General features: G+C 37.5%; 1 protein-coding gene across 2 annotated transcripts in view; it reads right to left on the bottom strand.

Moving 5' to 3' along the window:
- MIB1 (MIB E3 ubiquitin protein ligase 1) overlaps positions 1–13,457 on the bottom strand; it is a 145,924-nt gene that overhangs the window by 100,044 nt on the left and 32,423 nt on the right. The window contains exon 4 of one of the 2 annotated variants that reach the window (XM_004387921.3): positions 1,250–1,354. The exons of the other annotated variant lie outside the window; for it this stretch is intronic. Coding sequence (XP_004387978.1) covers positions 1,250–1,354 — 105 coding nt within the window. The remainder of the gene's footprint in view (positions 1–1,249; positions 1,355–13,457) is intronic. 2 annotated transcript variants of the gene reach the window in all.

The following is a 13,457-nucleotide window of genomic DNA, read 5'->3' as shown; positions in this document are numbered from 1 at the left end:
GGAATCTATCCTGAGAACATATACCCATAAGTGTGCAAAGACATGTGCCCACAATGTTTACTGCAATACTTTATGCAACAGTAAAAGAAAAAACAAAAACCAGATATCCAACAAAAATCAGATTAAATAAATAATGGTATAGCCATTTGATGGAGTACTACTCAGCCATCAAAAAAGAATGTGATCAATCTATACAAACTACTCATTATGAAGTTCCTGAATACATTTAGCACTCGAGGCTTCATCTGAAGCAATAGTCAGAATCCTACAAAAATCCACAATTTAAAAACAAAGGCATGAAGATAATAGTTAAAAAATGACAACTGACGCTATTTACAATTATAAAAATCGGCAAGTAAAGTATTTGACTTCACGTGGCTGGCTTTTACATGTAAACAGAATAAATTAAGGCAAGGGGACAGTGGGGTATTTTCTCCCCTCCTAATTAGGAGTACAAAACAGTAGAGAAAAAATGAGATTTAAAAAAATCTTTGAATAGAGAACATATTCAAGATGGAAAAGAATATGAAAAGTATTAATGTTTTGGCATTACATAATATAATGTTTAATTATACCCTGTATATTAAACAGCTGAGGTCAATATTTGAATGATGGTCCATGAGTGCAGAAATATAGGATAATCCATTGAATAAACATCCATTATTCTCCTAAGCTCTGAAGTAATTCAAGATGTTCCTACATCAATCATTATAAACTATCAACATTTCATTTAAAAAATATGGGGAAAAAATCTTATTGTAATTTATACTTTTATCAGATACCAGAGCACTGAATACAAATATACCATAAAACTTCATTATTATACTGTCCTCAGGGTCCATGCCATGAAGTGGCCTTACAGATAACTCTAAATCTTTCTGATGGATTTTAGTAAATAAACCCCTTAACATTGTAAGAGATCGTCTCTATACAATGAATATATAAATATGTATATATATATTTAAGGTACTCAAACATTAACTGAGGGAAAAATTATATTTACTGTTAAATAGTTTAAACAGACATGGTAAAAATGTAAAGGTCTTGAAAGTTTATTAAATCCTCACTTTACAGGTTTCCTTCCGGTTGAATATTCATGATTCACAAGCTGTATTCACAACAGACTTCCTGAGGCATGCAACTGGCAGAAGGAGAAGTCACAAGATAAAAGAATACAATAAGGGCTATTCTTATTACCCTCCTTTCAGTCATCCAACATTTTCATCTGTTGTGGTTTTTCACTACTTACCATGCCCTCAAAGCCAACTCTGTAAAGGTTCTTAGCACCATTATCCCAAAGAACATATGCTGCGCTGTGTGGGCTTGATGCACTCCAGTCCTGGATTTCAGTTACCTAACAGAATGTTGTGAGAAAATAATTTTTTAGGGAGGGGGAGGTTACCTCTTTTAATTATTGTATTTCAATCTTAAAAATCATTTCACCTATCATCCTGTGTAACAGGATCATGAAAATTAATTATTTGCCAGATACATGTTACTTCTATATATAATTAAATTATTATTAGAGACATATTTTGTAAGAATTACAAGGTAACTTCTAAACCACCTGAGGAAATTTTAAATTGGGAGGCTTAGCAGTTACAGTAACAGACTGTCAGAAAACGTGTAATTGTATACAAAATTTAATACTTTATATTATTAAAGGGTTTCTTTTTAGAATAGTGTTTTCGTCTAAACCCATTATTCTATACAAAATTTAAAATTTTTGACCAAATACCCAAAATGATTCAAGATAAACCTGCCCTTTGGTCAGCTAAGAGTGGACAAGACAAGGCTCTTAAATCAGTGGCAATGCTCAAAGAGGACCTGAGTTGTTTTTGCTCCTACAGCAGAATCCCTCAGTTGCCCCCAAACAGGCCATCTAAGCTAAATCAGCATGTCTACAATAGAAATTCAAACACAGTCTCTAGGCCCCACATTCAATGAGTCTGATTCCTAAACCCATTCGATATAAAAAATACTGGGACGCCATTGCTTAAAGGCCTACATTTAAGTCCACAAAAATGACAAACAAATGAGCATTAAAGTTGGATATTCTACAACTAAGAGTGGAAAGCTGCACACATGCAATTCAGATCACCTTTCTCCATCCTAACACTTACAGTCAGCCACATATATCCACTCCATACTTAGAAGGACAGGCTCATGTTAAATATAATTTTAAAAGCACGAACTTAAAAAACGGGCTATTGCCTCAAATAAGATACACAATTACCTTTTCTTTTTTTATCCTATATTAAAGAAGTAGTTTTGTAAGCTAGATACTTTTTGGCATTTTTGTGGAGATAAAAACTTTTAATGTTTACGATGTAATGAGTATCTTCAGAAATACTTTATATTCTTTTAGAAAATGAGGCCATTTATTCTTATTAATTTTGAAATAAATTACATATTATAAAAACATGGGGTGTAAACTTTAATAACAAAAAAATAAAATGAACATCCATGTACTTACTACTCAGCCTAAGAAAAAGAATATTAGCAGTACTTTTCAAGTCCCCTGTACCTCTCCCTAATCCCATCCTCCTACCTCCCAACAGAGGTAATTACATCCTGAATTTAGAGTTCATCATTGCCTTACTTTACTTGATGATTTTTGCACAATTAACCACTGTGTAACTTTACAAAGCAATAGTTTTTAACACTCTAAAGTGGAATATGTAACCTTTAGCAAAAAAAAAAATTCGTTTTGATTCTAATATAGTCAGATTCTACATGATTCGTTTTAAAAATGTAATGTAATGTAAAGCAATCTAAGTTTGTATTTTTAGAGAACAGAAAAAAGCATCTGACTAGCTTAAAAAAAAGACTACAAATTTTATGTAAATCAAATTCACTCTAAATTTCAAATTACTTGGGATGTCCTGTTGCCACTGAGTCGAATCCGACTCCTGGAAACCTCAAGTCCTTTAAAGTAGAACTGCCCTCCATTGGGTTTTCTTGGCTGTAATCTTACAGAAGCAGATTGCCAGGTCTTTCTTTCACGGTGCCACTGGGTGGATTCAAATCACCAACCTTTCAGTTAGCAGAGTAGAGCAAATCATTCGCACCACCCAGGGACCTTCTTGGGATATAAGCAAGTTCATTCATCAAGCTCTGATTACTAAATGAAATCCCTTCATTTGTTAATATGATTTATTACTGAGGGAGAAATAAGTGAGAGGTATAAGAAAATAACCACTTTCAATTCTAACAAATATGTGCCGAATGGCTGCTAAAACCATTAGGTAAAAGGTTAATAAGAAACACTATAAAGGATCAGACTGACGAGAGCTGGACTCATTGAGCAATTTTAATTTCACCAACAGTAGGATAACCAGACTATGTGTGTGCCCTGATATGATGCAATAGGAAGTACACAGAACCACTTAGAAGGGGTACTGCTGCCAAAATAAAATTGAGCCTGAATCTAATCAAGCCTCCAGATCTAACAACTAGTTTACAGGATATACAAGATTTAGAGGAACAAGTCAAAGAACAGCATAAAGAATTAATCAGTCAAATCCAAAGAACCTGGTTTCTTTACCAAAAAACATACATTAAAAAAACGTTGATAACTGTTGAAGATGGGTAATGGGTGCATGGAAATTTATTATACTATTCTTTCCACTCTGTTATATGTTTGAAATTTTCCATAATAAACAATTGTTTAAAAAAAACAAAAAAACAGAAATATGACCTAGTGTGCTTATATGAAACCCTTGTCATGTATTCAAGCATTTGTAAAACAAAAACAGTCTTAAAACACTGACATAGGTAGTAGTACTTAAGAAAACATTTAAGAATACACTACACACAATTAATACAGTTACATTAGGGCACGGGGATAGAGCAGCCAGTACTGAATGGAAAAAGAGGATGTTAACAATTTAATTCATTCACACACACAGGCAAAAATATTCAGACAATAATACTGACATTTGATCTCAAACATGTGCTTAAACAATGTTACCCTGAAGATTTATCATTATATTAAGTTCACTCACTCAGAGTCAAATGTGCAAGACGGTTTCATTTATTTTTCCTCATTTTGTTCTTAAAATGTAACATCTGTTAAATCATAACAAACCAAAAATGTTAATACTGATGACCCAAAGCCTCAAAAATGCCTACTTTTTATTCCTCTCCCCGCCCCCGAAAAAAAAGGCAAAATAACAAAACCCAGCAAGTTCCATTTATATGGCTTTGGACTTTAACAGCAACTGCCTTCAAAAGCTGTTGAAAAAATGACTCCCAAGCCTCTAACCATATACTTAAACAAGTGTGGTAAGGAATATAAAACATTTTTCAGAATAAAAGATTAAAAATTTACTTCTCATGCACTCTTTCAAAAGAAGTTACTAGAATGTGTGCTCTACACCAAAAGACAAAGTAAGCAAAAAAAGATGATGCCATGGGATACAGAAAACATGAGATGCAGCAGAGAGAGAGGCAATGCACATCCATAACATGGCATCAAAGAGAGCTCCCAGGAAGACTCCTGGGCACCTGGCATTGAGGGCAACCTATCCAGACTGCAGCCAGGCATGTTGAAGGCTCTTATCACCAAGATCCCCACTGCCTCTGTACCATTTATTGACATGAGGACACACTGCCCAAGTGAGCCTGAACAAATTCTCAAATGTACTTGATCATTTGGACTATGTATTGATAAAGTTCCCACTCTCTCCTCCACGCCCCCATTCCACGCCACGTGAGGTCCCTCATCTCACCTTACAAAGCATTCTGCTTTGACCTATTCCAAATAGTTTGAGGTAGACCATGGGAAGCTTAGAAGCAAAAAATATATAACACCCCCCCTCTAACCATATTCCTGCCCAATACCCAGCATCCAGCCCATACTTCTGCCCTGCCTGACGTCCTGCGTAGGTTGAGCCATGTTTCCCTGGACTCACTAACGACCTTGCCCACTGCCTTCCTCACAGGATTCATGTAAACTGCCAGTGAAGCTGAAGCAAGAGCGGCTACCCAGAGACTTTTCAGTTTACGTTCTCCTAGAAGTCTTCATCTAAAAGTGGCAATTGTGCTCTCTCTTCACAAAAGCTAGGTTTGTGCTTGCTACTTGGCTTCTGAAAAATTAAATCCTAAATTTTGTAAGATACAACACTAAGTGACAAAACGATAAAGAAAAGCAAGGGAAGACAAACACAAAAATCAGGAGGGCGGTTACACGGGGGGCTATCAATTGAGAAAGGCAAACAGGAAGATTTAAACATCCTCCTAATATTCTATTTATTAATCACAAAAAAGAAACAAATGCTTTAAAATCAAAACAAAATCAAAAAAAGTATTTAAGTAACTTCAAGGGTAACTAATATTTTTTAAGTTCAATTTACAAAAACTTTGAGGTAGACCATGGTAAGCTTAGAAGCACAAAATACATAGCAACCTGGGCACCTGGCATTATGGGCAACCTGTCCAGATTGCCCTGTATAGTGGGAATGAAAGTGTTCATGTTATTCTATTCTTCAGATACATTTTATATATTCTTCTACGTGTGATACAGGTCTGCTATGAATGGCTGTGGAGGCTGTTCACTGCACAAGGTATCTAGCTGAGGAGGTGAGTAGAGGCTGACATCCAGCCCAAGATCCACTTGCCAGGACCTATGTGCTGATAACAAGGCTGTTCCTGACCCCACCCTCAAAGGGATGCCTTTTCTTTGATACTCACAAAGGTGTCATTAACTTGCCAAGCCATGGGTCCCCAGTGGTGGCACCTTTTCCAAATTCATACCACTCTACTTTTCTTTATAGAACAGTGCTTCTCAAATTCTAATGTGCATATAAATGACCTAAGGATCTTGTTAAAATGACGATCCTAATTTAGAAGGTCAAGGGGTGGGAGAACTTATTACCTATCATATTTCCAACAAGCTGTCAGGTGACTCCAATGCTGCTGATCCTCAGACCACACTACAGTCACAAGAATTCAGAATTAAATTTCTGGTTTTTCTATCTCCCCTAATTAGAAGGCAGGCATCAGGAGGGTAAGAACATTGTCTCTTTTGTTTACTGTTATATCTCCAACTTGGATGAGATCCCTGCACATTAACAAGTGCTCAAAAGACATTTGTTGAATTAAAAAAAAAGCAAAAGTTTGCTTCCTTAATTAAAAAAAAAGAAGTACTTACAATGTAATGGCTAAAATACAACTGTCTGCCTTCCAAATATTAAATTTAGACCTTATTTGTTAAAAGGAAACCAGTATAACAATACTCTGAATTCAGAAAACATTTATTTGAAAGGATGTTGTTGAAAAATCTTACGTTCAAAAGAATTTACATAGTACCAACTCTTTATCAAAGAAGCTTCTGAATTTCTGTAAAGGGATCCCCAGAAAACAGACTTTAAAATTATTCCTCAAGGCTAAAAAACTTTCCTTTTTCCAAAAAAGTAATAGTAGAGCTAATAGTGATTAACATCTAAGTCTCAAATGTGAACTGTTAATTCATTTCAGTACATCCAGTATCTAGCATAGCACAGAGAATGCACACTCAATATCTGTTGACTGGGAGGCATGGTCAAGATGGCAAGTGAATTGACTATATATAGCAATCTACAAGCACTGAACATCAAAGCCAGTGTTGAGGAACCGGACTGAGTGGCAGTGGGAGGGAGAGACGGTTCGGAAGCAGCGAGGAGTTGCCAGACCTGACCCAGCAAGAGCCTGAGACCTTCAGGCCTGAGCAGCTCGGGGGTGAGCGGTGAGGCAGGCAAGTGGCGGTGCTCAGGAGGTTCATTTTCTGCACCAGGAGAGACCCAGCGCCAGAGAGTCTACACGGCCACCCAGAACCAGCCCTGTGAGAAGCAGCCCTGGATCTGCGAAAGATAAGTAACCACATATGGCCAACCACGAAGATCAAAAACACCTCCCTTAGGGAAAAACCTCTCTCCCATTTACCTCCCCGCTCCCTGTTCTGCACTGGGTCCTGGACCGGCTTCAGCAATTGCCAAGTTCCCTGGGCTGGAAGTAGGATCCGTCACACTGCCGGAGACATTCTCCCTGCCTTGGAGAGTGAACAAATCAACAAACAGAGGAAAAAATAAACTGCCAGCACCGATAAGCCAGGAACAGCTCCTTTGCCTAGGCACAGGCATAAGAGATCCATGGACTCTGAGTGCGTTTCCCCTGGAATAAACTTGTGTGGGCCCATCTCAACAGTGTAGGCCCTCATTACCACAGTACAACAGAGTATATACCAGAAGTCTAACTTCAACTGTTTCAGCTGTGAAGTGGCAGGTTCTTGACATCTGACACTGCTCTGCCCATTAAGCAGAGTCTTCACCTACCCACGTCACGGACCTGAGGACTGGTGGCTCCAGACACGCCACCTAGCCACCTGCAATAGGGGCCCAAAAATAAGAGGTGCCCCCCAGTCCTTACAGCCAACAGCATTAGGGGCTCATAGTCCGGCTGCAAAACTCACTCACCTACACTCTCTAGGGAACAGAGACACGCCTTCCTCCTGGACGCTCGGGGGCGGCTGTCAGCTTCCTGCATTGCTCAGTGTGTGTCCCCCTGCTGCAGCCAGATGCCTGTGCCTACACCCATCACCCATGCCTGTCTAGGACTGTAAGTGAGAGCCTACACCACACACTTGGTGGCTATCTACCTGGGCACCTGAGCTGAATCCATACAGGAGGAGTGGGCAGACTCTTGAGCTCACATACCTAGTATCAGATCTAACCACCTGGTCACAGGATATTAGAGCTTCAAAGGTGCCAATAATCAAACTAGCTCATACGAGCAGCCTATTTGGGCAAATCAAAACAAAACAAGAAGCTAGGAAACAGTAAGAAAACATAAAATAAATATTAATAACTTATTGATGGCTCGGAGATAACAGTCAATATCAAACCACATAAAGAGGAAATCCATGATGGCTTCAGCAAGCTCCCAAAATAAAGAATCTACAAATTTTCCAGAGGAGGAAAATTTCTTGGAATTACTGGAGGCAGAAAACAAAAGATTAATATACCGAACTCTTCAAGAAATTAGGAAGGAAATCAAGCAAAACGCAGAACACACAAAAGAGGAAATCAAAAAGATTAGAGAAGAGCATAATGACAAATTTTAACAGGCTGCAAGAATCCATAGAGAGACAGCAATCAGAAATCCAGAAGATTAACAATGAAATTTCAGAATTAGACAACTCAATAGAAAGTCACAGGAGCAGAACTAAGGCAATGGAGGTCAAAATTAGTCAGATTGAAGATAAAGCACTTGACACCAACTTATTTGAGGAAAAATCAGATAAAATGATTTTAAAAAATGAAGAAACCTTAAGAATTATGTGGGACTCAATCAAGAGAATAACCTACGAGTTATTGGAGTACCAGAACAGGAGGGGATAACAGAAAATGCAGAGAATTGTTGAAGATTTGCTGGCAGAAAACTTCCCTGATATCGTGAAAGATGAGACGATATCTATCCAAGACGCTCATCGAACCCCACATAAGGTAGATCCCAAAAGCAAGTCACCAAGACATATTATAATCAAACTTGCCAAAACCAAAGATAAAGAGAGAATTTTAAGAGCGGCTAGGGATCAACGAAAAGTCATCTACAGAGGACAGTCAGTAAGAAAAAGCTCGAACTACTCAGCAGAAACCATGCAGGCAAGAAGGCAATGGGATGACATACATAAAGCCTTGAAAGAAAAAAACTGCCAGCCAAGAATTATACATCCAGCAAAACTGTCTCTCAAATATGATGGCAACATTAGGGAATTTGCAGATAAACAGAAGGTTAGGGAATTTGCAAAAATCAAACCAAAATTACAACAAATACTAAAGGGAGTTCTCCGGTTAGAAAATCAGGAACATCAGATAACAAGAACACAGGACAGAGCAAACAGATATCAACCTAGATAGGGAAGTCACAAAAGGAAATCAAAGCTAAAACACTGAAAATAGGGAAACAGATGTCAATATGTAAAAGATGACAACATTAAAACAAAAAAGAAGGATTTAAAAAATGGAGACATAGATTTCTCATGTGGAGAGGAAGTCAAGGCGATATAAAGAAATAAAAGACTGGTATAAACTTAGAAAAATAGGGGTAAACATTAAGGTAACGACAAAGGAAATTAACAATCCTACAAGTCAAAATAAAAAACTAGAAAAATAAAAGACTCATCAAACAGAAAATCAACAACAATGAAAAAGATGAAAAGAAAATACATAAAGAAAAATGATACAACACAGAAAATTAAGTGGAACAAAGAAACTGTGAACAACACACAAAAAAAGACATCCAAATGACAGCAATAAACTTATACCTATCAATAATTATGCTGAATGTAAACAGACTAAATGCACCAATAAAGACACAGAGAGTGGCAGATTGGATAAAAAAACACGATCCGTCTATATGCTGCCGACAAGAGACATACCTTACACTTAAAGACACAAACAAACCAAAACTCAAAGGATGGACAAAATATATCAAGCAAACAACATTCAAAAAAGAGCAGGAGTGGCAATATTAATCTCTGACAAAATAGACTTTAAAGCAAAATCCACCACAAAGGGTAAGGAAGGATACTATATAATGATGAAAGGGTCAATACACCAGGAGGCCATAACAATAATAAAAATTTACACACCCAACAACAGGGCTCCAAAATACATAAAACAAACTCTAACAGCACTGAAAAGAGAGACAGACAGCTCCACAATAGTAGTAGGAGACTTCAACACACAACTTTCGGTGAAGGACAGAACATCCAGAAAGAAGCTCACCAAAGACACAGAAGAGCTAAATGCTACAATCATCCAACTTGATCTCATAAACCTATACAGAACACTCCACCCAAGAGAAACCAAGTATACTTTCTTTTCCAACGCACACGGAACATTCTCCAGAATACACCACATATTAGGCCATAAAGCAAGCCTTAACAAAATCCAAAGCACTGAAATATTACAAAGCATCTTTTCTGACCATAGAGCCATAAAAGTACAATAATAGAAAAAGCAAGGAAAAAAAATCAAACACACGGAAACTGAACAACACCTTGCTCAAAAACTACTGGGTTATAGAAGAAATTAAGGATGGAATAAAGAAATTCATAGAATGAAACGAGAATGAAAACACATCCTACCAGAACCTTTGGGACACAGCAAAACCAGCGCTCAGAGGTCAGTTTATAGCAATAAATGCACACATCCAAAAAGAAGAAAGGTCCAAAATCAAAACATTAACCCTACAACTGGAACAAATAGAGAGCAGCAGAAAAAGCCCTCAGGTGCCAGAAGAAAGGAAATAATAAGAATTAGAGCAGAATTAAATGAAATAGAGAATAGAAAAATAATTGAAAGAGTTAACAAGACCAAAAGCTGGTTCTTTGAAAAGATTAACAAAACTGATAAACCACTGGCCAAACTGACAAAAGAAAACCAGGAGAGGAAGCAGATAACTCGTATAAGAAATGAGATGGGTGATATCACAACAGACCCAACTGAAATTAAAAGAACTATAACAGAATACTATGAAAAACTGTACCCTAACAAATTTGAAAACCTAGAAGAAATGGACAAATTTCTATAAGCTCACTACCTACCTAAACTAACACAAACAGAAGTAGAACAACTAAATAAACCTGTAACAAAAGAAGAGACTGAAAAGGTAATTTAAAAACTCCCAACAGAAAAAAGCCCTGGCCTGGACAGTTTCACTGCAGAATTCTCCCAAACTTTCAGAGAAGAGTTAACAACACTATTACCAAAGGTATTTCAGAGCATAGTAAAGGATGAAATACTCCCAAACTCATTCTATGAACCCAGCATAACCCTGATACCAAAACGAGGTAAAGACACCAAAAAAAAAAAGGAAATTACAGACCAATACCCCTTATGAACATTGAGGCAAAAATCCTCATATTGAGGCAAAAATCCTCATCAAAATTCTAGCCAATACAATTCAGCAACATATCAAAAAAATAATTCACCATGATCAAGTGGGATTTATACCAGGTATGCACAAATGGTTCAACATTAGAAAATCAATCAATGTAATCCATTACATTAATAAAACAAAAGACAAGAACCACATGATCTTATCAAGCAATGCAGAAAAGGCATTTGACAAAGTCCAACACTGATTCATGATAAAAACTCTCAACAAAACAGGAATAGAAGGGAAATTCCTCAATATAATTAAGGGCATTCATACAAAGCCAACAGCCAACATCATCCTAAATGGAGAGACTTTGAAAGCATTCCCCTTGAGAATGAGAACCAGACAATTAGGCTAGAAAAAGAAATAAAGGGCATCCAAATTGGCAGAAAAGAAGTCAAACTACCTCTATTGGCAGATGATATGATCTTACACACAGTAAACCCCAAAGAATCCACAAGAAAACTACTGGAACTAATAGAAGATTTCAACAGAGTTTCAAGATACAAGATAAACATACAAAAATCAGTTGGATTCCTTTACACCAACAAAGAGAACCTCGAAGAGGAAATCACCAAATCAACACCATTTACAAGCCCCCAAGAAGGTAAAATACTTAGGAATAAATCTAACCAGAGACATAAAAGACCTATACAATGAAAACTACAAGACACAACTGCAAGAAAACAAGAGACCTGCATAAGCAGAAAAACGTACCTTGCTCAATTCTACCCAAAGCAATCCACAGATACAATGCAATCCCGATCCAAATTCTATCAGCATTTTTTAATGAGATGGAGAAACAAATCACCAACCTCATAAGGAAAGGGAAGAGGCCCCAAATAAGTAAAGCATTACTCAAGAAGAAGAACCACGTGGGAGGCTTCACACTACCTGATTTTAGAACCTATTATACCTCCATGGTAGTCAAAACAGCCTGGTACTGGTACAACAACAGATACACAGACCAACGGAACAGAAAGGAGAATCCAGACATAAATTCATCCACCTATGAGCAGCTGATATTAGAAAAAGGCCCAAAGTCCGTTAACTGGGAAAAAGACAGTCTCTTTAACAAATGGTGTTGGCATAACCAGATATGCATCTGCAAAAAAACTGAAACAAGACTCATACCTCACACCACGCACAGAAACTAACTCAAAATGGATCAAAGACTTAAATATAAAATCAAAACCGATAAAGATCATGGAAGAAAAAATAGCGACAACGCTAGGAGCCCTAATACATGGCATAAACACATCACAAACCATAAGTAACAATGCACAAGCACCAGAAGAGAGACTAGATAACTGGGAGCTCCTAAAAATCAAACACGTATGCTCATCAAAAGACTTTACCAAAAGAGTCAAAAGACAACCTACAGACTGGGAAAAAATTTTTAACTACGACAAATGCCAATTAATGTCTAATCTCTAAAATCTACAAGATACTGCAAAACCTTAACAACAAAAAGACAAATAACCCAATTAAAAAATGGGCAAAGCATATGAACAGACACTTCGCCAAATAAGATACTCAGGCAGCAAACAGACACATGAAGAAAAGCTCACGATCATTAGCCATTAGAGAAACTCAGATCAAAACTACAATGCGGTATCATCTCACTCCAACAAGGCTAGCATTAATCCAAAAACACAAAATAATAAATGCTGGAGAGGCTGTGGAGAGACTGGAACACTTATACACTGTTGGTGGGAATGTAAAATGGTACAAACCCTCTGAAAATCGATTTGGCACTTCCTTAAAAAGCTAGAAATAGAAGTACCATACGATCCAGCTATCGTGCTCCTTGGAATATACCCTACAGAAATAAGAGCCATCACACAAACAGATATATGCACACCCATGTTCACTGCAGCACTGTTCACAATAGCAAAAAGATGGAAACAACCTAGCTGCCCATCAACGGACGAATGGATAAACAAATTATGGTATATCCACACAATGGAATACTACGCAACGATAAAGAACAACGATGAAACCATGAAACATCTTATAACATGGAGGAAGCTGGAGGTCATTATGCTGAGTGAATTTAGTCAGTCACAGAAGGACAAATATTGTGTACGACCACTATTCTAAGAACTCAAGAAAAGGTTTAAACACAGAAGAAAACATTCTTTGATGGTTACGAGGGTGGGGAGGGAGGGGGAAGGTTATTTACTAACTAGATAGTACATAAGTATTATCTTAGGTGAAGGGAAGGACAGCACACACTACAGGGGAAGTCAGCACAACTCGACTAAACCAAAGCTAAGAAGTTTCCTGAATACAATCAAACACTCTTTGAGGGACAGAGTAGCAGGGGTAGGGGTCTGAGGACCATGCTTTCCGGGGACATCTAGCTCTACTGGCATAACAAAGCTTATTAAGAAATGTACTGCATCCTACTTTGGTGAGTGGCGTCTGGGGTCTTAAAAGCTTGCAAGCACCCATCTAAGATGCATCAATTGGTCCCAACCACCTGGAGTAAAGGAGAATGAAGAACACCAAAGACACAAGGAAAGTAGTAG

Source organism: Trichechus manatus, unplaced genomic scaffold, assembly GCF_000243295.1.
Source record: "Trichechus manatus latirostris isolate Lorelei unplaced genomic scaffold, TriManLat1.0 scaffold00199, whole genome shotgun sequence".
In the NCBI taxonomy this organism is placed as follows: Eukaryota; Metazoa; Chordata; class Mammalia; order Sirenia; family Trichechidae; genus Trichechus; species Trichechus manatus.
This window is presented reverse-complemented; position numbering and strand designations above follow the sequence as displayed.